This window comes from Rhinopithecus roxellana, chromosome 17 (genome assembly GCF_007565055.1).
Source record: "Rhinopithecus roxellana isolate Shanxi Qingling chromosome 17, ASM756505v1, whole genome shotgun sequence".
Taxonomy (NCBI): domain Eukaryota; kingdom Metazoa; phylum Chordata; class Mammalia; order Primates; family Cercopithecidae; genus Rhinopithecus; species Rhinopithecus roxellana.
The window spans coordinates 100,811,614-100,836,402 of record NC_044565.1 but is presented as its reverse complement, the minus strand read 5'-3'; the positions used below and the strand labels follow the sequence as shown (position 1 = coordinate 100,836,402).

Sequence of the window (24,789 nt, the reverse complement as noted above, 5' to 3'; positions counted from 1 at the left end):
GGGGTATCCAAGGGTTCTGAGAAGGGAGCAACAAGCTCCCCACAAATTTCGTGTTTGAACCCCTTCTTCTCAAAACTGGCCCCATCCTTCTGCTGGATTCCTGCCTCACCATCCCTAGTTCTACAAAGAGGGTCAACCCTGTACTCTCTGTTCCCGAGGCCCACAGTGAAAAGAATGGGTCTGCCTGGCAGGCAGGGGGTATTTGTGCATGAGACAGGGCACAGATCCCAAAAGGCGGCTCACACCCCCTTCGTCTCCTGCCTTCGCAGTTATTCTGGCTCACGTCAGCCCCCAGCAGGCCCAGCCAAGCCCCATGAGCAGGGGACAGAAATCTGGGGGTGGACAATTTGGCCTGGGTTGCAGGAAGGGAGGCTGAAACTAGGACATTTGAAAAACGAGTTGTGCTGGGTGAAGCTGGACTGGGTGGCCACGTGCCCAGAGGCGGAGCACCTGCTGTTCCCATGTCCTGTCCTCATGCCCAGAGCCACTGTTGGATACCCCACACCCGGTCTGGGTCTGAGAGCAAGGTTGTCTCTTGGAGATTGTGGCAGGCAGAGAGACGTGCATGGTCACGTGCCGGCTGGCTGATTTGGGGGTTTACACCAGGGTGGGAGTAGCTGAACAGGGTTGAGTTTGGAATGGGAGAGCACTGACCCTGGGGCTTAGCCTGAAACTCCCCTTGGTGAGGGAGGGCTTCCCAGGCTCTGACTCAGTGATGCCAGAACTGAAATCAGAGAGGCCTGCATGGCAGCCTTCTGCCTTGGCATGCCCAGCCTCCTGCCGGGGTCCCTATTTTTGCAGCAGAAGGAAAGAGAGATGTAAATATTTTTTTGTATCTGAATTCATTTAACTTAAAAAGTTGAAACCTTTACAGGAGGCAAAGTGGATAGGCTATGCATGTGTGGTGTCACACAGACAGGAGAGGAGTTGCAAAATGGAAACAGGGCATGCTCATCATTGGAAGGGTCTCTGATGCCATCTCTCACCTCCTTCCTGAGGAAGGCAGCAGGGGTAGTGGAAAAGTGCATAGGCTTTGGAGGCAGAGATGATAGAGTTCAAATCTCTGCCTACCCATGTACTCCCACTTACTAACTGTGTGACTTTGAGGGAGTAATTTACCCTGTCTGTGCTTCAGTTTCCTCATCTGTAGCCTGGAAACAATCATGTCCACCATTATAGGGTAGCTGTGAATATCAGAGATGACATGAAGAGTGCCCCGACTTAGTACCCTGCGGGTACCTGAATGGTAGCTGTCACTATTATAGCCCCTTGAAAATAGCAGGCACACAGAAAGGATGCGCCTTTATGTTTTTGACTTCATTTTTCAAATTCAGGGGTGGGTAGAGCCAGGAAGATGGATTAAGTGTTGATGAGGCAGGGGAGAGAGAATGCCAGCCCTCCTGCCACCAGCTTGTAGAAATTGGAAGAGTGCCTACTCCTCCCAGGGAGAAAAAAAGGGGATTTTTCACCAGAGCAGCTAACAGCAGGTTCCGGGCTCTGTGGGAAGGAGCTAAGGAGAAACTGGAGGTGCTCTTAAAAACTCTGCAGGCTCAGAAAGAAACTTTCTCTAGTTCCCAGAAAGAGAGGAACGAGAGTGAAGATTTCCAGGGTAAACCTCTTTGGCTCACTGCAAGGTGAGGTAACCCTTGAAATGGAAGGCAGTCCTGTGAATTAGCAGAGTGTGTGTGAGCAAGAAGCCAGTCTGTGTAGGGACCAAATTCAAGACACTGGAGAGACAGAGAAACTTGTAAAGTCACAGGAAATTTTTCCTTACTTATGTAACACAAAAACAAAGGAGCAAAACATTATGTCCTTCGATGCATCCTTTTTCCAAAGGGTCAGAGAGGAGAAACATGAAAACCTACAGAGGGCTGTGAATCAGCATCGGGAGACTGGGGTTGGAAACACAGTTCTGCTACTTCCTAGACAGGTGACCTTGGGAAGGTCGCTTCAGCTCAGCTCCCTGTGCCTCCGCGCCTTCTGCTGTGAAACACCGATGCCATCAGGTAGCTGTGGTGCTGTGAAAATGCCAGGGAAGGCCTTAATCACTGTAGAATTGCAGAAGAGGAGGCGGGGAAAGATCTTCACCTGGGTTTTAATGGCGAGGTTCCATGGCTGCCCTAGATAAAGAAGTCATTCAAGAGCAGTGTATCGTTGGGAGAAGGAAGGTTGAAGAAAACTTGGGAAACTCCTCACCCTAGAAGTATTTTGATGAGCAAGGAGGGCCGGGTGCTGTAACCTGAGCTTGCTGCAAAAGCAGCAGCCTGGACTACAGAGCCACCAGCTGTTAACTTGGAGGCCACAAGGAGGAAGTGTCTGGAGACGGGAAAGGGCACATGAGGTGCTAGGCGGGGAGGAAGACGACTGGAGTAGAGCAGAAGGGCCGGCGCTGGACCGCTCCGCAGCCATCTGATTAGAGCAATGTTTCTGGATTGCAGGTGGAGCCCATTCGTGGGTCGTGAAATAGAACTCTTAAAAAAAAAAAAGAATTTGAGGCCAGGCGAGGTGGTTCACACCTGTAATCCCAGCACTTTGGGAGGCCGAGGCAGGTGGATCACCTGAGGTCAGGAGTTTGAAACCAGCCTGACTAACATGGCAAAACCCCATCTTTACTAAAAATAACAAAAATTAGCCAGGCGTGGTGGCAGGCACCTGTAATCCCAGTAACTCGGAAAGCTGAGGCAGGAGAATCGCTTCAAGCCAGGAGTCGGAAGTTGCAGTGAGCCGAGATCGTGCCACTGCTCCCCAGCCTGGGCAACAAGAGCGACACTGTCTCAAAAAAAAAAAAAAGAAATGAAAAAATATTTTTGAGACTGGTGTGGTAGCTCATGCCTATCATCTCAACATTTTGAGAGGCCAAGCAGGGAGGATCGCTTGAGGCCAGGAGTTCCAGACCAGCCTGGACCACATAGTGAGACCCACCCTGCCCCCTCTCTACAAAAAATAAAAATAACAAAATAAAAAATAAAAATAAAAAAGTTAAAAATCAGCCTGGTGTGATGGTGCAGCCTCCCAGCTACTTGGGAGGCTGAGGTGGGAGGATCACTTGAGCTCAGGAGGTCGAGGCTGCAGTGAGCCGTGACCATGCCACTGCACTCCAGCCTGGGCTACAGAGCGAGACCCCATCTCAAAAATAAAATAATCAAAACCTTGAAATAAACTATAGATTATCAGAGAATAAGACAGGAAATACTCCAGTGTATTACCCAGTGGGGTGAGTGGACCCTGGATAGGGGATGGAAAGCTCGACCAGCTCAGTATAGTGGACTGTGCAGGGCTGCAGAGGTGCCAACTTATCCTCGTGTAGAGTCACTCCTTCTCAGTGGCTGAGGATCCGGCTGAGAGACAAAAGGCAGACAGTACTGTCTACTCTCTGGATTCCAAAGGGTCTTTGATGCCACTTCCCAATTTGTCAGATCATGTAGCTATGAGGAACCAGGGCTATACTCAGATGACCCTTGCCATCTGAGATTTAGGCTGAGATTTAAAACCCTGGAAGATTAAACAAATTGTGTAATACATATACAAAATATTTGTGTGTATATATATATTAGTATATATGAATATTGTAAATGATATACATACATACATATATATATATATATGAGCCTGGCTAGGTGCAGTGGCTCACTCCTGTAATCCCAGCACTTTGGGAGGCCAAGGCAGGTGGATCACTTGAGGTCAGGAGTTCGAGACCAGCCTGGCCAACATGGCGAAACCCAATCTCTACAAACAGTACAAAAATTAGGCGGGCATGGTGGCACACACCGGTAATCCCAGCTACTCAGGAAGCTGAGACACAAGAATCACTTGAACCTGGGAGGCAGAGGTCGCATTGAGCCGAGATCACACCACTGTACTCCAGCCTACTGGGTGACAGAGTGAGAGTCTGTCTCAAAAAAAAAAAGCTGACCAGGCGCGTTGGCTCACGCCTGTAATCCCAGCACTTTTGGAGACCAATGCAGGTGGATCACCTGAGCTCAGAAGTTCGAGACCACTCAGGGAAACATGGTGAAACCTTGTCTCTACTAAAAATACAAAAAAATTAACCGGTATGGTGGTGTGTGCCTCTAGTTCCAGCTACTTGGGAGGCTGAGGCAGGAGAACCACTTGAACCCCAGAGGTGAAGGTTGCAGTGAGCCAAGATTGCACCACTGTACTCCAGCTTGGGCTACAGAGTGAGACTCTATCTCAAAAAAAAAAAAAAGCTTATATTATTATATTAAAGCTTGTATGTATATAAGAAAGTATAGAGATATCATATGAAATACACAGTTACATATCTACATATGTAAATATAAAGATATATGAATTACAACTATTAATAATAGTTAATATTTTTTTAAGCACTGCTATGAGCATTGCCCTGTCTTATCTCATCCTGTCCTCCCAGCACCTCATCCAGGGAGAGACACTGTTGTTATCCCCGTTTTACAGAAGAGAGAGGCAAGCACAACAAAACAAAGTGACTTGCCCAAGGTTAGCAAGTGACCAGCCAGGATTTGGACCAGGGTAGTTGGCCCCAGAGCTTGTGTTCTTAGCCACTAGGCTGCCCTGCCTCTTTGCATGCAGCACCTACTCATGGATGTGGGGCTGATTCCGGAGTTAGGTGGGATTATAGTACCTCAAAACAGAGGTGGCAGAGTCAAATTCTCAAGGGCTTTTGGATTTCCACTCTTGTGACATTATTCTTCCCTTTTGCCAGCTACAGTACCCATGTATATTAATAACTGTGTGCTATTGTATTATATATTGTCGTACTTAATAGAATTGATCATACTTTTTTTCCTTTCTAATCACTGCTGTGACTCTGCATGCAAAAAGCCTGCCTTGTAGTATGGTAATAGAAATCAAAATTGTGGCCAGATGTGGTGGGTCACACCTGTAATCCTAGCATTTTAGGAGGCCGAGGCAGGAGGATTGCTTGAGCCTAGGAGTTCAAGACCAGCCTGGGCAACATAGTGAGACACCATTTTCTACTTAAAAAAAAAAAAAAGAAATTAAATTATGTTGGCCATATAGGGAGATGGTACATTAAGCCTTGGGATTTTGATTTGAGGCAAATGTTGACACCATGCTTAGAGACAGTTTTAAACTACGTGGACAATGCTGGCAAGTACTGGAGAAGGAATGCTACTAATCTCGGAGTCAGAGTGGATCACAAATTGGACACACTAAGGATATATGTCTTCACTTTGTAAAACTAAAGGATAATGAACTCTTTTAATCCAGAATATGATGTATATGAACTGGAGAACAGATACTTTGCCAGTATTTACTGAGCTGTGTTCCTGGTACCCTCTCTGCATGGGTTGCAGGAGCTGAAGCTGGCATTTGCTGAGCAGAAGGACATGGCCATGGGAAGAATATGTATTCATGGAGTGCAGCAGGTGTCTGGATTCTTTTTATAACTTGTGCTTGGTGTTTACAAGAAAGCTTGTTCTGTTTGAATGGAGCCTCATAATGCCTGAGATAGTGTGTGAGATGAGCCTCATCAGCCAGGGGTATATTAGGAAAGAAAGAGGGTGCTGTTTGCTTACTTTCCCCTCCCTTGTTGCCTCCTGTTCTACCTCTGCCACCTCCTGGGGTAACTACAGCCATGTGATAAGCTCTTGGAGTTCCAATAGCCCTACGTCAGCACCACACAGTGGGGCCTTAACTAGGGGCCACCTGGTCCTGCCATCTCCTCAACCAGGCCTAGCACAGGGCCTGGTGCTACAGAAGCCTCAGTGGAGGGCTCTGGGGAGGAGGGAAGAGCAGGGGTCCAACCTGCCATTTTGCAGATGAGGACCTTGAGACACAGAAACTGAGTGTGTTCTTCAAGCCCCACAGCTGTCAGGTGCTGAGCCAGGACTGGAGCCTATCTGGGGCTTGTCTTCCAGTGCTCTTCTCACCATGTGGCTCTGGCTTCAGGCCCTGGCAGCCCCCTGAGTCCTGCTGCCGCGTGGCCCAGGAGACAGATCTTAGCATCTATATAGCCTTGGGTCCACCTGGCCGGCTGAGGCGGAGCTGTAGACAGCTGTGGGGTTTCCCCAACTATGGCCTTCCATGAACCCTGGGTTCTCGGGCCTATTGGTGCCAAAGGCAGAAACCCAGCTCCCCAAACACCTTCATCCTTGCAGTGGCCAGCCCAGCAATCAGGAAGCAGCCCACTGCCCAGGCTGGCAGCTTGAGCTCGCCCACGAGGTGGCTGGAGGGCTACTGTGGTCAACTGAGTCGGGCATGGTGGGCAGACAGCCTCTCCCGCCATCTCCCTCCAGGCCATCATGCAGCTTCCTCAGCTTCTCTGTGCCTTGGTATTGTTTTCTCCCCTGTGCTCTTCCAGGTTGCACATAGCTCACCCTGGCTAATAGCCTCTGTCTCATGATCTCAGGTCCTAACTCCAGGGAGAGAAAATCCACTGCCCCTCTTCTAGCTGTGGCCAGTGGTCAGGCGCCAAGATACCCAGAGCTGTCCATCTCCTGCTAGGGGGATGGGCCTGAGCAGGGATGGGGACCAGGCAGGGGCAGCGCTGGCTTTGGGGCCAGAAGCCAACTTGGGTTTGAATCATTCCCTGGTCTCATGACTGTGAGCCTCTGACCAGGAGAGATGCCCATGGCTGGGGGCTTTGATGTCTGGGTGGCCCTGAAGGGTTTGCATATGGCATTCAGTCTCTTGCTGTGGGTCAGCACCAGTCTTAGTGACAGAGGAAGCATCCCTGCCCTCTCTGGAAACTGGCGTTTTCAGTGACATGAAGTTGGGCACACTACTATACCAGGCATGCCATTTCCTGGGTTGGATGGGAGGAAGGGGGCCTTTTTTGGAGGCATGTGTGCCATGAGTGGGCATGACCAAGGCCCTGGCTTTCCCCTACCCCCTAAACCAGCCTGACTCCTGTGGGGGCCCAGAGTGTCCCCAGGCCCGCCTTGTGTGTGCCCCTCTCTTTGTGTCCCATGTCATGTGTGATGATGTGTGCACATGTGACCCATACCGGTTGGTCCATTTCCAACTGGAACAGTCCCTCCTGCTCCCAGGACAAAAACAGCCCCAGGCCTTTTTCCCCTGAAAGTTTGAGCTCCTTGTCTCAGAGAGGGAGTGAGCTCATGGACGGGGCCACAGTGGCTGCCTGCCTGTTCCATGGTGCTGGTGACATCCAGCAAGACACGTGTTCCTGAGGCCCAGTCACAGACCCCTGCCTGCCCCGGCCCTGGCTTCCCTCTCTGCCGAGCAGGACAGGCACAGACACAGGACCCTACAGAGGCCATGGGAGGAAAGGAGCTGGCCCAGACTGGCCTGGTCTTGGGTTCATGCTCTCAGCAGAACAAGCTCTGGGGAGCTGGGATCTCTGGGGCAAGGGAATCTTCTCCCTGTGAGATACCTCATTTCCTAACTCCAGGGAGAGAGAATCCACTGCCCCTCTTTCTAGCTGTGACCAGTGGTCAGGCGCTGTGACCTTGAGCACAAGGCTTCTGTTTCGGGAACAGGTCCAGGGAGTCACTCGCCGGTAGAGGAAACTCCAACCCCACCCGCATGACCTTTGTTTCTCCTCTTTGCAGCTGGAGGAAGCAGAGCGCTTTGCCATGATGGTGATCAGTCTCGGAGAGGAAGCCGGGGAGTTCCTCCCCAAGGGCTACCTGGCGCTGGGTCTCACCTATAGCCTGCAGGCCACTGACGGTGAGTGCCAGGCCCCAGGAGGCTTCTGCTTGGGGATGGCTCAGGCTTCCTAACTGCCTCGGAGGTATCTTGTCCTACCGGCTCCCGTCCCCTCAGGCCATGCCTCCATAGGCACCCTGCACTCCTCTGGGACAGATGCCCATGTGTGTACACACACACACATGCATACACACACACACGCCCCTCAGACCCATTTCCACTGTTTCACCTGGACTGTCGCCACCCTCAAACATGCCTTCCTCTCCCCTCTTCATGGACCCAGTTCCTCCCACCCCTCAAGGCCCAGCCCCAGCTCCAGCAAAGCCCATACTGATCTTCTCTGTGGAACTCCTGCTTCCCGTCTGTAATGCGCCATCAGCCTTCCACCGCACAATGTCTCCATTCTGGTTCTCATAAGCCTGCCCTTATCCTCAGCACTGCTATGACCTTCTGGAGCCTTTTAAATCCTCCTCAATACATGGCATAGGGCTGGGTACACAGCAGGTGCTTAATAACTACTAGTGCTCGGCTAATGGATTCTGCTCCTTCCTGCCCCACACCTGGCCTTCTCTCGCCAACCCTGCCAGCTCAGCCATGTGTCTCACCCTGTCTATCAGGCAGCCACCTACTTTCATCTCTTTGTAGCTTGCTTGAGGGATGGGGAGTGACGGGCCACCACCCAGACCAAACCTGGAATAGTAATCAACCCATGCCCACCTCCCCCAAATGCCAGTTGCTGGGAGCGGCAGTCACGGTGACATCAGGTATAAATGAGCCCTACATAAGGAACACCTGGGTCTGCACATGCTGGTCAAGTGAGGGAGTCATCAGCCCCTTTGTCAAAGTCTACTTTGAGCAAGACACCCTCCTTGTCCCTTTAACTCTACAAATAGTGGTTGTTGTCTAAGCTTTCGAATCTGAGGAGCTCTGACAACTGTCAATGCTTGGTCCTCGCCAGTGGGATTCTGATCAGGTTTGGGAGGGGCCTGGATACAGTCATGTTAAAGCTTCCAGGGTAGTGAGTTAAGTGTGCAGCCAAGGCTAAGAACACCTGCCCTGCTGCATTTAAAATAGGATGCAGTTCACCAGAAAGGTGCCTGGTTTGGGTTCAAGCTTCCTAGTGGGTCAGGAAGCCTAGAAAGGTATGTGGCCAGGCAGAGGTGGTAGCCTGTCTCTCAAGACTTGGGCCTCCTGAGTGGGATTCCCATGCCGTGGAACGCTTGTAGGCATCGGCCTTTGAAAGGGTTAAGGTGGTTCAGGTGGTGGAGAATGCAATGCAGTAGAAGCAACTGGCATGCCAAGAAATGTGCTAGAGGCCAGGACATTGGCCCAGGCTGCCGGAGTTTGAGGTTTGCCAGATGGGGCCCTAGTGGGACCTTTATCTGCAGAGCTGTGTGCTTTGAGGATGGTGCAGGGCTGGGCCAGCACCCTTCAGTGACCCTTGATGGCTCAGTCTCTGTCCTGTCCCCTGCAGCCACCCTGAAGTCCAAGCAAGATGAATTGCACCGGAAGGCACTGCAGACACTGGAGAGGTGAGTAGGCTCCCACCTGCAGCAGAGACCCCTCTTGCCTTTGGTGGCACATTCACAAGCTTTACCTCATTGGACCCTCTGATGTGGGCAGAACAAACATTTCTATCTCCATTTTACAGATGAGGAAACTGCACACAGCAAGCAGGGATATTCGTTTGGGGTTGAGCGGGTAGCCAAGCCCTGCCCTCAGCTCTGTGGGGGCTCCAGCAGCCACCAGGCTCAGTTCCTGCTCTCCCAGGGCTCAGGGGTCTAAAATGGGAATAGTAACCCATTGCTGTTGTAGTAATTACAGGAGATAAAGCAGGAAAAACACCTTGCACAGTATCCTATATGAAACAGGGGCTCAAAAATGGCATTCGCCTCCTTCTAGCTCCTCCCCAGCCACCCCTCCCACTAAACCCACCCACCCCTCCCACTACCCTGAGCCCTTACAGGGATTTCCTGGCAGATGCTCAGAGCAGCAGAGCCAGCTTCTCTGCCCTAGTGCCTGACTTGTCACTCCCTCTCTGCCCATGGGATGTGTATTCATCCCATCGTCTTTCTCCTTCGGGGTCTTTCACCCCAGATGGCCCCTACTTCAGCGAGTGCCAGCCCCCTCGGGCCCACCGTCCCTGCCTTGGGCTGCCTGTGGGCTGTCTACCTTGCAGCTTCATCTGCTAGCTGGATGCCCCTCTGAGACAGAGTCTGGCAGAATCCCCCACTATTGCCTCATAGTGCCCAGCACAGGGCTCGAATGCTGGAGGCCTGAGTCACACGTTGGTCACTTAACCCCTGGTGCCTGACTTGTCACTCCCTCTCCCCATACAGGGCTCAGCAGCTGGCACCCGGTGACCCCCAGGTCATCCTCTATGTCTCGCTGCAGCTGGCCCTCGTCCGACAGGTAGGTTGTCCCTGTTCCTAACCCCTGGGTCCCCGGGGACTGCTGATCTTCTCCTGGAAACCCAGCTTACCATCTGTGTGACCCTCTGCAAGTGACTTCACCTCCCTGAGTCTGTTTCCTTATCTGTCATGTAAGCCCTTTGAGTCCTCATCAGAGGGTCCCAGTGAGGATGAGGTCAGATAATGTGGGTAAGGCCATGGCAGATACACAGGAAGGGCGTGTTCTCCGTCTTCACTCCCCCTACGACATTTCAGTGGCCTGAGATGCCGATGAGTGACCACCTGTCACTCATTTGTTTGTATCCTCGCCTTCCACTGCCTTTTCCCCAAGGGTCTTGGGGATAAAGTGGTGGGCTCATGGAGCTGTTGCAGGATGGGCTTTCTCTATGACCCCCAAGCTACTCCTTCACTGTGTGGACACCACCATCAGGCCTTGACCTCTGGGGCCCCATAGGGGCCTCCTGTCTGCTCACTGCCTTAGCCCCAGGACCACCCCCACTATGACTCTGCAGGTAGACCCGCCTTTTCCCCAAGGGTGCTGAGAGAATGTTGGTGTGTCCAGGACTCCCTACCTCAGGTCCTTCAGAGCCTCCTTTACTTTCCCGTGGCATCTCAGCCTGCAGGCTGGTACTCTGGGCGCACACACACAGCCTCTAAAACAGTACCTCTCAGGTGGCTTGACCCTGATGCCTACCGATGCCCCCCACCTGAGTGCCCGGAGATTGCAGACAAGCCTTTGGCTCCCACAGTGCGGTCTTCTCGCCTGCGTCACCTAGGAAATGGGCTGAGCTCCAGGCTGGTGGAGGGAAGCCCACAGAAGCCCATGTACTTGCTGTCAGGTGGGGGGCAGCCCTGCCTGCTGGGGGTGCTGCTGTGTCCCTGATACCAGCCTGGGGAAGCCCTACCTTCTGAGGAGGCAGGCCACAGCAGTCCCATTTTTTACCCGAGGACACCACTGAGGCCAAGCCAGCATAGAACCCAGGCCTCTGATCCACAGCCCACGGGGTCTAGGTACCCCGCTCCCCTGACCCTTTTGAAGATGGGGCCCTGGGAGCGTGCTCACCGGCTGGGTCTTAGTCTTACGGTCAGCTTGGTGAGCTGCGTTTCTCCTGCTTCTGGGGCAAGCCAGGCTCCGCCCTGCGTCAGCCTGACTCCTCCTCTCTTTTTTTTTTTTTTTTTTTAAGACGGAGTCTCGCTCTGTCACCCAGGCTGGAGTGCAGTGGCTGGATCTCAGCTCACTGCAAGCTCTGCCTCCCGGGTTCACACCATTCTCCTGCCTCAGCCTCCCGGGTAGCTGGGACTACAGGCACCCGCCACCTCGCCCGGCTAGTTTTTTGTATTTTTTAGTAGAGACGGGGTTTCACCGTGTTAGCCAGGATGGTCTTGATCTTGTGACCTTGTGATCCGCCCATCTCGGCCTCCCAAAGTGCTGGGATTACAGGCTTGAGCCACCGCGCCTGGCCTCCTCCTCTCATCATAGTTACTCTCAGTGCTGGTACACCCTCCCTGTCACCCTATGCCTAGACCATTATTCCGGCACCTGTGTCTGTCCTGACCTGAATTGTCTGTTTCTGAGGCATTATGTCTCCCTCTCCAGGCCCTTCTGTCTTAATCGTTTTCTCCCCAACAGCCCTGATGTCATTCCGGCTGTTGTTTCTGCTGTCGTTGGCAGCTTCGCTCCCTTCCTCTTGCACCACTCCTCCCCCTGTGACTACCTCCATCCTCCTCCACCTCTAGGCTGCGCCCCCCGCCCCCCGTCCCCACTCCTCACTCCTGACCCCAGGTCCTGGACAGGCCCGGAGCACCTCTGTGCCCCTCCAGGAGCATCCCTCCACTCCCAGGAACGCCAACAGAAAGACACCTGACACCACTTTATTTTTAGTTCTCTGTAAAAGAACCAGTGCTTTTCTTGCTAACCAAGGGAATGATAAATCTTTGGTAATGCATTTTTTGACCTGTTCAATTACTCACCCCTCTCTAATGAATAGCATCCATCCTCTTAGAGAGATGGCGGGCCAGGCCAGTGGAGCCTAGCACCCAGTTTCGTTGGAGACCTCATTTTGGCAGCCTCGGAGTTGAGAACTCAAGAACTCCCTGAATGGACAGTCCTAGCCTGCCTGGGTCTCTCAGGCCCCCAGCCGGCCCATCCTGCCCAGAGCACATCTGGCTGGCTGGCACAGTGATGGCTATGGATTTGGATACGTAGCCCAGGATAATCGGGTCTGCTCTGGCAGAGTCACCAGCACAGGAGCAGCCTTAGGGCCACCAACAAGCCCAGCCAGTGGCCACAGTGATCTTAGCGTCCTCCTCATATGCTCCTTGACCTATCCACAAAGTAAGGTGCCCAGGGGAGAACTCTGGGCCTGGCACTGGTGCCCACAGCCTGCACAGAGGCCAGGCTGGGGACCAACACAACAGCCAGGCAGACTGGGGACCCAAGGTACCATGAGAAGGGTGGAAGGCTGCGTTTGAGGTTTGGCAAGAAGCAGGACTCTTAAAAAGAGACTCATGAGGTTCCTGCAGGGATGGAACCCTGACATGGAGAGAGTCACAGGAGCTAACGCAGCTCCCAGGCCTGAGAGCATGGAGGAACAAGTTCCGTCAGGCTGGAAGGAAGGGTCTTTCCTCTTCCTTAGTTTTCTGGCTTTGGGGCTTGAAGAGGGAAACTCACACTTCAGAAGTGTTTGTTCCGCCAGTACTTTGCAAGGCATTTTTTATAGTGTCTCATCTTCATGGACACTGAAATAGGTTTAACCTTTATCCTCGTTTTGTAGCAGAGAAACTGCAGCTTAGAGAGGTGAATCCTCTTGCCCTAAGATGCCAGCTGGGAAGTGGCAGAGCTGGGAGCCACACCCCAACCTGACCCCAGAGCCTCAGAGCAGGAGAGGGTGTTTATCTGTCAGCCACACATCAGGTTCTTTCCACATCACCGCGTGAACATGTTCAGAGGGGAGGGCCTCGTCAGCCCTGGGTATGTAGCTAGCAGATTCTCTATCCCAGGGCCAGGCCTTCCCGGCCCTCCACCTTCCAGCCTGCCGCAAGTTTCTCTCCCAAACCTCTCTCTCCAGACCTGGTCACAGCCTTTCTACAGGTTGCAGAGCCTCAAGCTAAGGGTGCTGCTCAGTGAAACAGCAGTATGTGGGGGAGAGGATTCCCTGCATTCTGGGGAGTCAGGCCAGGTTGAAAGTACTAGGAATCAGAGATGAGGAGGAGATGGCCAGCTGGGCCCTGCCATGCCCCTTGGCCCACAGCACAAGGAGGGCTGGCCTTGACCTGGGACAGCTTTGAGGCCAGGCCCATCACTCACCAAACACGGGCTTAACAGCCTGCACAGCTCACACAAGAACGCTTGGCCTGGAGTCAGGACCCCCATCTGAGAGTGCCTGCTCTGCTGCTAACTCGCTCTGCTGCTAACTTGCTCTGCTGTGTGAAAAGAATGGAAGGGATAGAAGATAGCATTTTTGCACATACATTAGCTCTTTGTACCCTTCTGTGGAAAAGCATATGCCTAATTTGCAGATAAGGGAACTGAATTCAGAGAGAACCAGGGACAAAGGCGAGTGAGCGGCAGCGCCAACTCTAGAACCCAGCTCTTGTGTATTCACAAATACAGGACCCCTCCACTGGCCAAAACAAGCAGGATCAATCAGCTCAGATGACAGGCAGCAGGTGGGGGCTGCCCCAGGCAGGGCATGGCGCAGGGGTGCCCAGCAGGGTGCAGGGGCCAGGGACTGTGGGGTGTTTTGTAGAGAATGAGGAGATGACATAAGGGGGACAGCGGGCCACCTCAGAGGTCAAATGGGACTGTGTAAGGGGTTGCTACAGTCACCAGGACTGGCCAACCTCTTTTGAAGAAGAGAGTTTATGTTGGTAACTGCCAGAATTCTTTTTTCTCCTTAATGGTTGTGGAAACATTCCCCAGACCCTGTCAGGGATGCACAGGCCAGGGCCTATGGGGCGGGGAGCTTTTTCTCTGAGGGTAGTAACCTCCACAGCTGAATGTAGATGGGTCTGGAGAGGTAGAATCAGAGGCAAGGAGAGGGCTCTCAGGTGTCTCTTGCATCCAGGGGACTCTTAGGGCCCATCCTGGGGATGTTGTGTTATGCTGAGAATGGTCTCTTCAGGAAAGGGCTCCTTGAACCTTCCACATCCTCCCATAAGTCCAGCTATGGGCAGAGACCCATCCTGACAAGGTGGCAGGCAGCCAAGCAGGTGTGTGGTCTCAGCCCTGAAATAGTCCCCATAGGATGTACTGGGGCACCGACTGACCCCGTAACCCTGTTACCACTTGCAAGTGGGGCCCTGGCCACAGCTGCAAATCATCCATGCCCTCTGCAGCCAGATCCAGTAGAACATTGGAGTCCTGCCTGCAAGGTTGGCGAGAGCAGTAGAAGGTGCCCTTCCATGCTGCACCAGCCCCTCCTGGGCTCACTGACTGGGCTACTGGAGCAGCTAGGGCCTGCCCTCTTTCATGCAGTGCTCAGAGAAAGGAGGCAGCAAACTCAAGCCAGTGAACGTTGGGACCTGTGGTGACCCCTGGTCTCCCCACCACATGAAGGAAAGGCTTTCCTGAGGCCACATCCAAATCCAGACCCTTCGAGTATGGCTTTCCTGACCCTGCATAATCTGGCCTCATCCCACCTGTCCAGAACCAGGCTTAATAAATATTTGTTGAATTGAAAATAAAACACAAGACTAGAATCTGGATTCTAGTCCCAGATTCCCAGTGTGCCCATGTTAGAGGCCATCCTCCCCGTCTTCTAGGCACTTGCCTCTGCACACTTCCCTTCCTGTGGTCAAGCTGCACCCCCTACCTGGAGCACCCCGTTTACATCATCTCACCCTGGAAAGCAGGGTCTCCTGACACATCAGTAGAACTCCAGGGTGACGTTTCCACATGTGGCTGCCTTGCCCTGTGGCTCCCACTCCTCCCATTTAGGAAGTACTTCCTGGTGGCTGCCCTGGTCCTTTGTGCCACACCACAAACCTGCTCCTCTTTATTCCTGAGTGTGACAGCAGACCCCTCTGTGCCAGGCCATCTGGGGCAGGTGTTTTCTCATAGCAGCATCCCTGCCCCAAGTGCCTGGGGCCCCCTTGAGTTGAGTGTGGGTACCTTTGCTGACTGGCACCTGGCTTCTGAGTCCCAGGGCAGCATGTGCCTGGGGAAGGGCACTAAGCTGGTGGGTTCCTTCGACAGATCTCCAGCGCCATGGAGCAGCTGCAGGAGGCCCTGAAGGTATGCAAGGATGATGCCCACGCCCTCCATCTGCTGGCACTGCTCTTCTCTGCCCAGAAGCACCACCAGCATGCCCTGGATGTTGTCAACATGGCCATCACCGAGCACCCTGAGAACTTCAAGTAAGTGCCCTGAGAACACTCTGGCAGTGGGGGAGCTGGCTGGCCTCTGCAGCTGCCCTGCCATGGTGCCAGCCAGCACACATGGGGTAAGCACCTGCTGCATGCACAATCCCTGGTGGAGAGACGGGGGTGAGGACAGGTGGGGTCAGCAGATAGCTGTGGCGCTCTGCACCAGGAGGTGCCTTGGGGGAATAGGGTGCATGTGCTACTCCTCAGCCCCCGTGAGGTGGGGTCTGCATGGGCCACAAGGGAGACTGCTTGAATGCGTATGTTTGGGCTGCTTCTGCCTGCCCTGGGTTCTGCATGAGCCTCAGAATGAAACTAACTTGTGTAAGTTAATCATAGCCCTAACACAGCCAGCCAAGGATGGGATTCTAACACCAGCTAGGCTGGCAGCTGGAGACGGGTTACGGCCCTCCCAGATGATCCTGCTCCTTCATATCTCCCCACCTCCCTCATTTACTGCATCAGCCAGATGCCCCACTTCTTGGAGCAAGGTTTAAGTTGCACTTGGTCTAAGTGGTGGTGGGACACAAAGGACCTGCTGCTACCCAGCCAGGACATTGGGAACAAGGCCGTGCTAGGCCAACTGAGGTGGGAGGATGTGTTGCTCTGTCGGGGGAGCAAGGGGGAGTCATCTTTTGATTTCTGCCTTCTGCCCCTAAGGGCAGGTGACACTGAGTGTAACAGGCTTTGTTTCTCAGAGTCCTGTGATCCCAGATTAGGGACCTCTGAGTAACCCACTTCCCCTGTTCCACCTTAGGGCCTGAAGGAAGGTGATTTAGAACCAGCCCAAGGCTGTCCCCTGCAGACAGCAAGGAAGAAGCTAGAGTCCTGGCTGCCCTGATGGGTGACTCATGCTGTGTAAATAGGTTCACAAAGGATTAGGAAAAAATTGCTGGGTGATGAAGGGAAGCTTCAGTGGTCCCAGCCTAGGGAGGTTCCCGTCACTGGTCTTTCACCTCTGTCCATCCCCAGCCCATCAGAGGCAGGGCTGACCACAGGGGTGGGTTCAGGTTTTCCTGCACCCTTGGCCTCCTTCAGATGACAGCAGATAGTTCTGCTTGTGGCCTTTGCCAGCATGCCGAGCACTGCTGTTGGTGGCTTCCTCCTCCCCAAAGCTAAAGAAAGGTGCTTTGGGAGTGGCAGTGTTTCCTAAATATAAACCCCATAATGTGCCTCCCTGAAGAGGGGAGCCCCAGTGACCAAGGCCAAGGACAGGTGTTCATCCTGCTGGTCAGCCTGGTCTGCAGCCCCAAGACCCCTGAGCCTTGCCCTGCTTGCCCTGCTTCCCCTAGTCCACACTGACCCCTGCCCCGCCCATTCCCCCTCCGTCCTGGCCTAGGCAGGTCCCCGCTGCTCACAGCCAGGTGTCAGCAGAATGGCCAACTTGACACAGCCTGTCTTTTGTGTTCGTGGCTGGCCCTGATTCTGAGCCTTACCCCAGCAGCATTCAAGAGACTACAAAAGGCCAGGCGCAGTGGCTCACGCCTGTAATCCCAGCACTTTGGGAGGCCGAGGCATGTGGATCACCTGAGGTCAGGAGTTCAAGACCAACCTGGCCAAAATAGTGAAACTATATCTCTAATAAAAATACAAAAATTAGCTGGGCGTGATGGCAGGTGCCTGTGATCCCAGCTACTCAGGAGGCTGAGGCAGGAGAATCACTTGAACCCGGGCGGCGGAGGTTGCAGTGAGCCGAGATCGCACCACTGCACTCCAGCGTGGGCCACAGAGCGAGACTCGGTCTCAAAAAAAGAAAAAAAAAAAAAGAGACTACTAAAATTCCAGTCACTTCACCCCCAAAGGCCGGTAGCTTAGGAAATCCTAACAGAGAAAACAGTATGGGTGGATAAGGGATTAGTTACCTTGTCTCATTAATCCCAAGTACAATACAGTAATACGAGGTAAGAACATTTTATTTTTAATGAAAATGAACAAAAGATGTAGGTTCCCCACTCCTAGTGCCAGTGCCTTACTTTGATCCCAGCTCCATCCTCACACCTCTCTGGCAGGGTCTGACCCACTGCTGCTGGCCTGCGTGCCTATGTGTTTCCACTTCAGTTAGGCTTCATCGGAAACTGAAATGGGCAAGCAGAAAGACTTAGAATCCTAGGCTGGGGAAAGGAAAGGGCTCTTCGTCCACCCTGGGTCTGTGGAGCACAGGAGAAGCAAGAGGCCTGGCTCAGCTCGCATCAGAATTTCCTAATGAAATCTTACTTGGAAACTGAGATGTGAGACCGTGATGCAGGTGGGAGCACCGCTGCTCTGATGGAGCCAAGGAAGGTGATTCATACCTGCCCAGTTACAGCTGAGGGGGTCCCTCCATCCCAGCACCTGGCATCTCACCACTCAGCATCTCTTGCTGACTTCTGAACTGATTGCTTTCTGCCAGGCTAAAGCAGCTCCCCTGGCCTGCTGTGGGGAGGCTAACTCCCTTTTTTGGAAATCTGGCTGCAGCCCAGGCTGTGAGAGGTGTGGCAGAAAATGGGGTCTGTCTCCCCATCAGCTTCCTTGACTGTGACGCCAGGAGTACCTCTTGCCTTCATCTTCCCAGGCTCTTGGACTGGGCTAGGAAGCTGTCCATTGCCCTGTGGGCAGTATGTGTGCCCCCGCTGCTGCCCTGCCTCAACACACGCACTTTCCACCCTTCCCTTCCTCCCACGCTCACTCAGGTGCCGACTCCTTCCCCAGGATGTGTGCCACTCACTGACAGTGTCCTTGGTCAGGGGTTGCCTTGAGGTTGGTGACTGCCCCCAGGTGGCCCAAGGGTGGACATCTGGGTCTCCAAGAACCCCTGGACCTGAACTATGACATTTTGTGCATGCGAGCCTGAGTCCATGGAAATGGCTTTCAGCAGATTCTCAAAGGGAGCCCTGGTGCAGACTGCTGTTTGTCAACATGCAGGGTAACTGTACCCCTGTCTCGGGTGCTTCCCCAAGGCTTGCAGGGAGCTTCCTGGAGAGCAGTGTTTGCAGGCAGGAACCTCTGCCTTGGGAACAACTCACCCATGCAGACATCACAGAGCGACTGCAAGGGCTTCAAGAGCTGTGGAGGGTGGGGCCTAGGGGCCGTAGGAGGGAGTCAGCTCTGAGGTCAGAGGAAAGCATTGAGTTCCATGCCCTGAGGGATTCTGAAGGTTTTTCTACAACCTGTCACTCACTGTAGAGTACTGTGCTGTGGAGCATTTGGGGATCTGCAGACCCCACCCCCAGTAGTGCCTCACTTTCCTCAGTCTGCTTATACAGGGCTGTGGGGCTGGGGGGAAGCAGCAGTAGGTTCTTCGTCTTGAGCCACCATGAGCTCCTCACCTCCATGATCCCGAGGAGCTCTGTTTTGATCCAGCTGGCCCTAAAAGGCTGCAAAACTAATTGGGAGAAAAAAATTACAGGGACTTTTGGCCTCCAGAATTGTAAGAAAATAAATCTCTGTTGTTTTAAGAAAAAAAGAAATTGTGTCTCTATATACCATTTATAGAGACATAATACTATCTGTACTGCTGGGGTGGGGCGGAGAAATCCACCTACCGCCAAACTTTGGTGAGTGACCATAGGGTATGACCGTTGTCTCTTTGTAAGTAAGTCAATGCTATTCGCCACAGATGAAACCTCAGAGCATAGAAACTCATGGATTAGCAGGAAATGTCACTGAGTCCATTATAGGTCAGGGATCACTGAAAAATGTCATTGCTCTTCGATTGACACTGCACCCTGCTTCCTCAGCTGCTCTCTGCATTTGAGGAGAAGCCTTTTGTGGTTCCAGCTGTTGCCAAGGCAGTTAATTAAACAACCGGTCTGGTAAATATCACTGCAGCAAAACAACAAAAACCAAACTCCCTTTGTCCTGACCTCATCGTCCCCAGCAAGGTCTGTATCCACAGGACACTTAAAGGCACCTTATAGAGGGCTGTCCCAGTGCCTGAAGCCTATTAGAGGCGACTCCTTTCAGCCATCAGTGTTAGAGGCCATGCGTGCACGGGATCCCAGAGCCTGCTTCAGGAATGGCAGAAGCTGGCTCGTGCTGGGCATGGGCTTTGCCTGTTTCACCACTTTCAGGGAGGCCTGCCACAGGGGAGGAAACTGGTGGGGGAATGGACCCCTGCCCGTGTGAGCTGGTCCTTGTGTGAGAGCCACAGTGAGGTCCCAGCCCTTGAGTCATGTCTGTCACTGGCCTGTGCCACCTGCAGCAACTCACTCCTCTTCCCCTTGGCTCTGTTTGCTCATCTGCCAAAAGACGGACACCTGCTCTGTCTTCCTTGGCTTGTGAGGTTTATTGTGAGACTCAGGAGAGGGCACACAGTCGATGGACAGCCGTGTTTGAAAGGTGGCAGTATGGAGGGGAGGGGAGGCTGCCCACCAACAGCATCAGGCTGTATCCTGGGTCCCAACGGTGGCAGTGCCTGGGGAAGGCCAGATAGGCCGGGAGGTGCAGGCAGCCAAGACTGGGACCTGACAGAGGCAGGGAAGGAAGCTCTGGGGAAAGGTTAGTGAGCTCCTTGACTGCACAAGAAGTCATCACTCCCATATAGGCAGACTCTAGGCTCCCGGAGAAAACCCAGCTTTCGTGGAGTCGAACTTTTGAAAAGCCTTCTGAATTCAGGTTAGAAAGCAAAGCGAAGAGGATCTTGATTTCTGTGCTGTGGGATGACCTTTAGTTAGTGCAGCTTGGGTTTAAAAAGGCAAAAAACATGATGAGGCAGAGACAGCCCCACAGGGACAGCATAAACCTCGCACGGTGGGAACCAGACACCCCAGGCAGCTTCCTGAAATCCTGTGGGCTTCTGACTAAGCCCTGGACACATGTGCCGGCTGGGCTGTCCCCGGCCAAGAGACCAGGCCCGCAGGGGGCCTCAGGGGGCAGCAGCTCCTTATCCAGGCCTGGGTTCCGGGCCAAGCCGCGGAATGCGAAAGGTCCCGTGCACGCTTGGAGATGCCTGTGCGAGTCCTTTCTTCTCGTTTTGGATATGAGAGGCAGCTGGGAGGCCCTACCAGGGAGGGGCAGGAATATGGGGTGAAGGGGAACAGGCCACTGATAAGCGTCCTTTCTGAAGCCATGGGCTCCGTGGGGCGATGGTTTTAGGTAACAGATTCCTTGGGCTTTAGTCAGGCCGCTTGTAGTGAAGGTCACCATAGTAACCAAACAAAGTTCCTCGGCTCATGATGGGAGCTTTCCAATAACCAGCCTGTCAGTCACGGCTCCCGTCGCAGGTCTGGCAGTCTGCCAGGGTGGTTTTGAAAGCCCAGGCCATACATAGGTCAAGGGAAGAACAAACAATTTCCCCTTCCCCTCTCCACAGTGGGCAAGGCCACCTCCTCCCAGCCCCCAAACCTCTGTTGGTGGTGGTAGGTCCGCTTGGGAGTTTCTGCTGACCCAGTACTGGTCTCTGGGGACTTGGAAAGTCCTGGGGGAAGCTTTCAGAGCCCGGGAGACCCTCCCCAGTACAGGAACAATATGGGCCTCCCAACAAGCCAGAGCATGTGCCTGTAAACAAATGGAACCACACAGCCTTCTGCTCAGGAAACCTAGACTGTTTGGAAACTGTTAGAGCTGATAACCGGGCGTTAGCTGGAGCCATACCTTGGCTGACTCTAGCTAAGGCTAACGTTGGAGCTCAAGGGCACCCCTGGGATCTACCTGGCGTACCTCATGTTTTTTTCAGGTGGTACGTGTGATATATTTCTCGTGGTCCATTCCACTGAGCAGGGGGATGAGTCCCGGGGCTTCTGTTAACATTTCTGACTTAAACCCAGCGTGTTTATTTGATTGTCCTTATTAAGGACTTGTAGTATATCAAAAGGATGCTAAGCATACCAACACTCCAGCGAGGGGCTGGAATCAAAGGTATTAACACAAACATAGTTTATCACTTTGCTGGGTTCATTAAACACGTTTGGCTGCCACAGCCCCTGAGGAGGACACCGGCCATGGGGGAACCTTGCAGGCCGTGTGGCAGAGGGAAGTGTTAAGCCGGTCATCATCACTGGCAGCACCGGATCCTTCCCCAAAGGTCAGTTCCTCATTAGGTAAGCTGAGTTGACATTCAGCATTTCCCTTCGTGGGCTGGCCCGTGAGAACCTCTGTGACCTCGCTCTGTGTGACATGTATAGGTGAAAGATAATGGTCATCATTCTCCAGTTAGTGGTCTGCCTGCATTCAGACTTCTAGGGTAGATGACACAGGTCTTTTTGTTTGTCTGGGGAAGAGAGGAAAGAAAGGAAAAAGGAAGGAACATAGATATTTTCAGGCTTTGTTTTCCAAAGTGGTGGTAACCCTTTCCTTCTGGCACTTGTTGCTTTCCCTGCTTGCAGCAGGGGCTGGAGGCAGGAATTGTGGCCCAGGGCACAATTCTCTGTAGCAGGAGAGGCCCAGCCCCAAGACAAAGCCTTTTTGCCCCTGGGAGAAAGCCCATGCCCACAAAGCAGAGCTGACCTCCCCTTGGTGCAGTGGGAGGTCTTTAGGTCCCTGGAGGTCTGACACAGGGCAGAGAGACCAAGGCATTTGCTTCGTTGTGTCTCAGCCCTGGCTGGGAACCTGCCTTTGTTCCTAAGGTAAGAAGACCTAAGGGTCTTCTTTTGGGAAGTTCTTCCACCCTTGAATGGCCATGAAAAGGCTCTGTGTGTTTTACATTTAAGTCTTTCAAGATCAAGAATTTGTGTTTGGGGATCCTCTCAGGGTAGCTGGAGATAGCTGCAGGGAGGAAAGCCGAGACCTGAAGGCCAGTTGTGTCAGCCCAGAAACAGATAAGAATGCTGTGTAACCCTGGGGCCAGCTGCAGGGTAGGGGCAGGCTGCTCTCAGAGCAGCCCTGGGGTCCTTCACCAGGTCAGGGACAGTCTTTGAAGTAAGGAGGCGCTAACTTCGGGAAACCAAAGCTTTTGAGGCTGTTGATTTTTAAAGCTTCAAAGTGAGATCAGGTTAAATGAATTCATTAAGAGGTGGAAGATCATCATGAGCCTTATAAGATTAGAGGACATGGGTCAGTCTAATCCTCTAGACCCAAGGAAAAATAAATAGTTTTAGGGTTAAGAAGAGCTGCTAAAAAATGTCCCTTCTGTGTTAGGGATTAGTCTCTGGGAAGGTAATAAAACCGGGGCTGACTGTGGCCCTCCCCCTTTCAGGGAGGGTAAGGCCTGTTAGAGTCCTTTTAAAAATCATACCTTCTAGGCTGGGCACAGTGGCTTTGGGAGGCCAAGGCAGGAAGATCACTTGAAGCTAGGAGTTTGAGAACAACCCTGGCAACATAGCAAGACCTCATCTGTACAAAAAATTTTAAAAATTAACCAGGCGTGGTGGCACACACCTGTAGTCCCAACTACTTGGGAGGCTGGGGTGAGAGGATCAGTGGAGCCTAGGAAGTTGAGGCTGCAGTGAGCTGTGATCACACCACTACACTCCACCTTGGGTGACAGAACTGTCTCTTTAAAAAGGTCCTGAGCATGTGTTGGATTTAACATGGGTGAGAGACCATGTGTCTGGGAGACCTAGATCACTCAGCACATCCCCGCCCCCCCCAGATCACTCAGCACAGACCTAGATCACCCAGACCCTGGCCAGAGTCTGGGTGATCACACCTGAATGGGGCGGAAGGGGCAGGCTGGCCCCTCTCTCCCACTACAGGCCTTTGTTTCTGCCCTTCCTGCCCATCTTCAGAGGACCCCCTCAGGTCCACTTTGTCCCTGGAGCCCCTATACTTCAAAGCTGAACCACTCAGTTGAGTACCAGATTCTGTTGTTCTTGTGTTTCCTAATGCGTTGGATGTCTTGTCTGAGTTTAGAAGTACCTTTGGGGCAGAGACTGGCCTCTCCTCTGCCTGCTACCCCCATGGTAGGGAAACCCCCACTAAGCACAAAACATACTCCAGTGGACCCTCCAGCTGCTAGACAATGGGAGCTGTTTTGTTTTTTGGAAGGAAGAGAACCGTGTGGGGGATTTGGGGATCTCACAGCCAGAGTGCTGTCACACCCCTCACCCAGTTTGGTTGTTTTGGTTTGGTTGCTTTGTTTTTTGGTCTATACAGCACCCCTGTTTTGAAGATGAAGAAACTAATGTGAAAGTTAGATGATAGCTCAAGATCACGTTGCTGATACGTGGTGGAGCAGAGGCTAGAACCCATGCCGGCTGATTGGCAGGACCACCCTGGTATACTTGAACTCCGAGAGCTTCAATAACAATGATGCACCCAGTGCTGGCTCCTGCCGGGCACTGCTGTGAGCACCTTGCTGCATTAGCTCTGTAATCCTCTCAGCACCCTAGGAGGGATAGAAACTGTCATGATTCCCATTTTATGGATAAGGAAACAGAGGCACAAAGGACTTAAGTAAGCACCTGCACGTAATGGGGGCTGGGGGACTGAGAATGAAAGTTTGGGCAAACTTGGATTGAACCCTTTCTGAAGTGCCAGCCCCTGCTGGGCCTTTTATGTGCATGATGTCCTGCAGCGGTCCTCAGGGTAAATAGATGCTGTCATTCTCATTTTACAGATAAGAAACTGAAACTCTAGGCTTGGCGCTGTGGCTCATGCCTATAATCCCAGCACTTTAGGATGCCGAGGCGGGCGGATCATTTGAGATCAGGAGTTTGGACCAGTGTGACCAATATAGTGAAACCCCGTCTCTACTAAAAATAAATTTTAAAAAAATTAGCGGGGCGTGGTGGCGCATGCCTGTTGTTCCAGCTACTCAGGAGGCTGAGGCAGGAGAATCACTTGAACCCAGGAGGCGGAGATTGCAGTGAGCCGAGATCATGCCACTGTACTCCAGCTTGGGCAACAGAGCGAGACTTCATCTCAAAAAAAAAGCGGGGGGGGGAGGGAAGGAAGGAAGGGGAAGGGAAAGAAGAAAGGAAGGGAGGGAGGGAGGGAGGGAGGGAGGGAGGAAGGAAGGAAGGAAGGAAGGAAGGAAAGAAACTGAGGATCTGTGACTTGCCCAAGGTCACATGGCTTCAAGGAGGGACACTTTGGTCATCAGACTTGGACCCTGCTTGTCACCATGAGTCCAACTTGGTGCAGCCCGGGCTGGGGCCCATTTACTATACAGGCTCTGGCCTCATGGCCAAGGAATTAGACTTTCCAGAGGCATGGCCTCCTGACTCAGAGAATAGCCTGCTTTTTCACTCAATTATGTGTTTTCTATAAAAATAGAACTCTTCATTAAAACAGCTCAGCACAGCCATCAGCTGCAATTACTAATTACTGTCCTTTTAAGAGATAATACGCCTTTCTATGCATTCACCACACCTGCTGCCACTTCCCGCCCACCCCCCCATCCCCTCTACCGCCACCCCCGACACACAGAGGGTTCCCAGAATGGCCAGGAGCCAGAGGGATCCGGAAGAGCTGCCCAGGGCCCAGTGAACACACATGGGACCAGTAGGACCCAGAAGAATGGAGA

At 52.8% G+C, this 24,789-nt stretch overlaps 1 protein-coding gene across 5 annotated transcripts in view; it reads left to right on the top strand.

Moving 5' to 3' along the window:
• Positions 1-24,789, top strand: part of TTC7A (tetratricopeptide repeat domain 7A) — a 136,297-nt gene that overhangs the window by 74,558 nt on the left and 36,950 nt on the right. For all 5 annotated transcript variants that reach the window (XM_030921672.1, XM_010364300.2, XM_030921671.1 and 2 more), the window contains 4 exons: positions 7,536-7,653; positions 9,107-9,164; positions 9,972-10,044; positions 15,241-15,401. In XM_030921672.1, the coding sequence (XP_030777532.1) occupies positions 7,536-7,653; positions 9,107-9,164; positions 9,972-10,044; positions 15,241-15,401 (410 nt within the window). The remainder of the gene's footprint in view (positions 1-7,535; positions 7,654-9,106; positions 9,165-9,971; positions 10,045-15,240; positions 15,402-24,789) is intronic.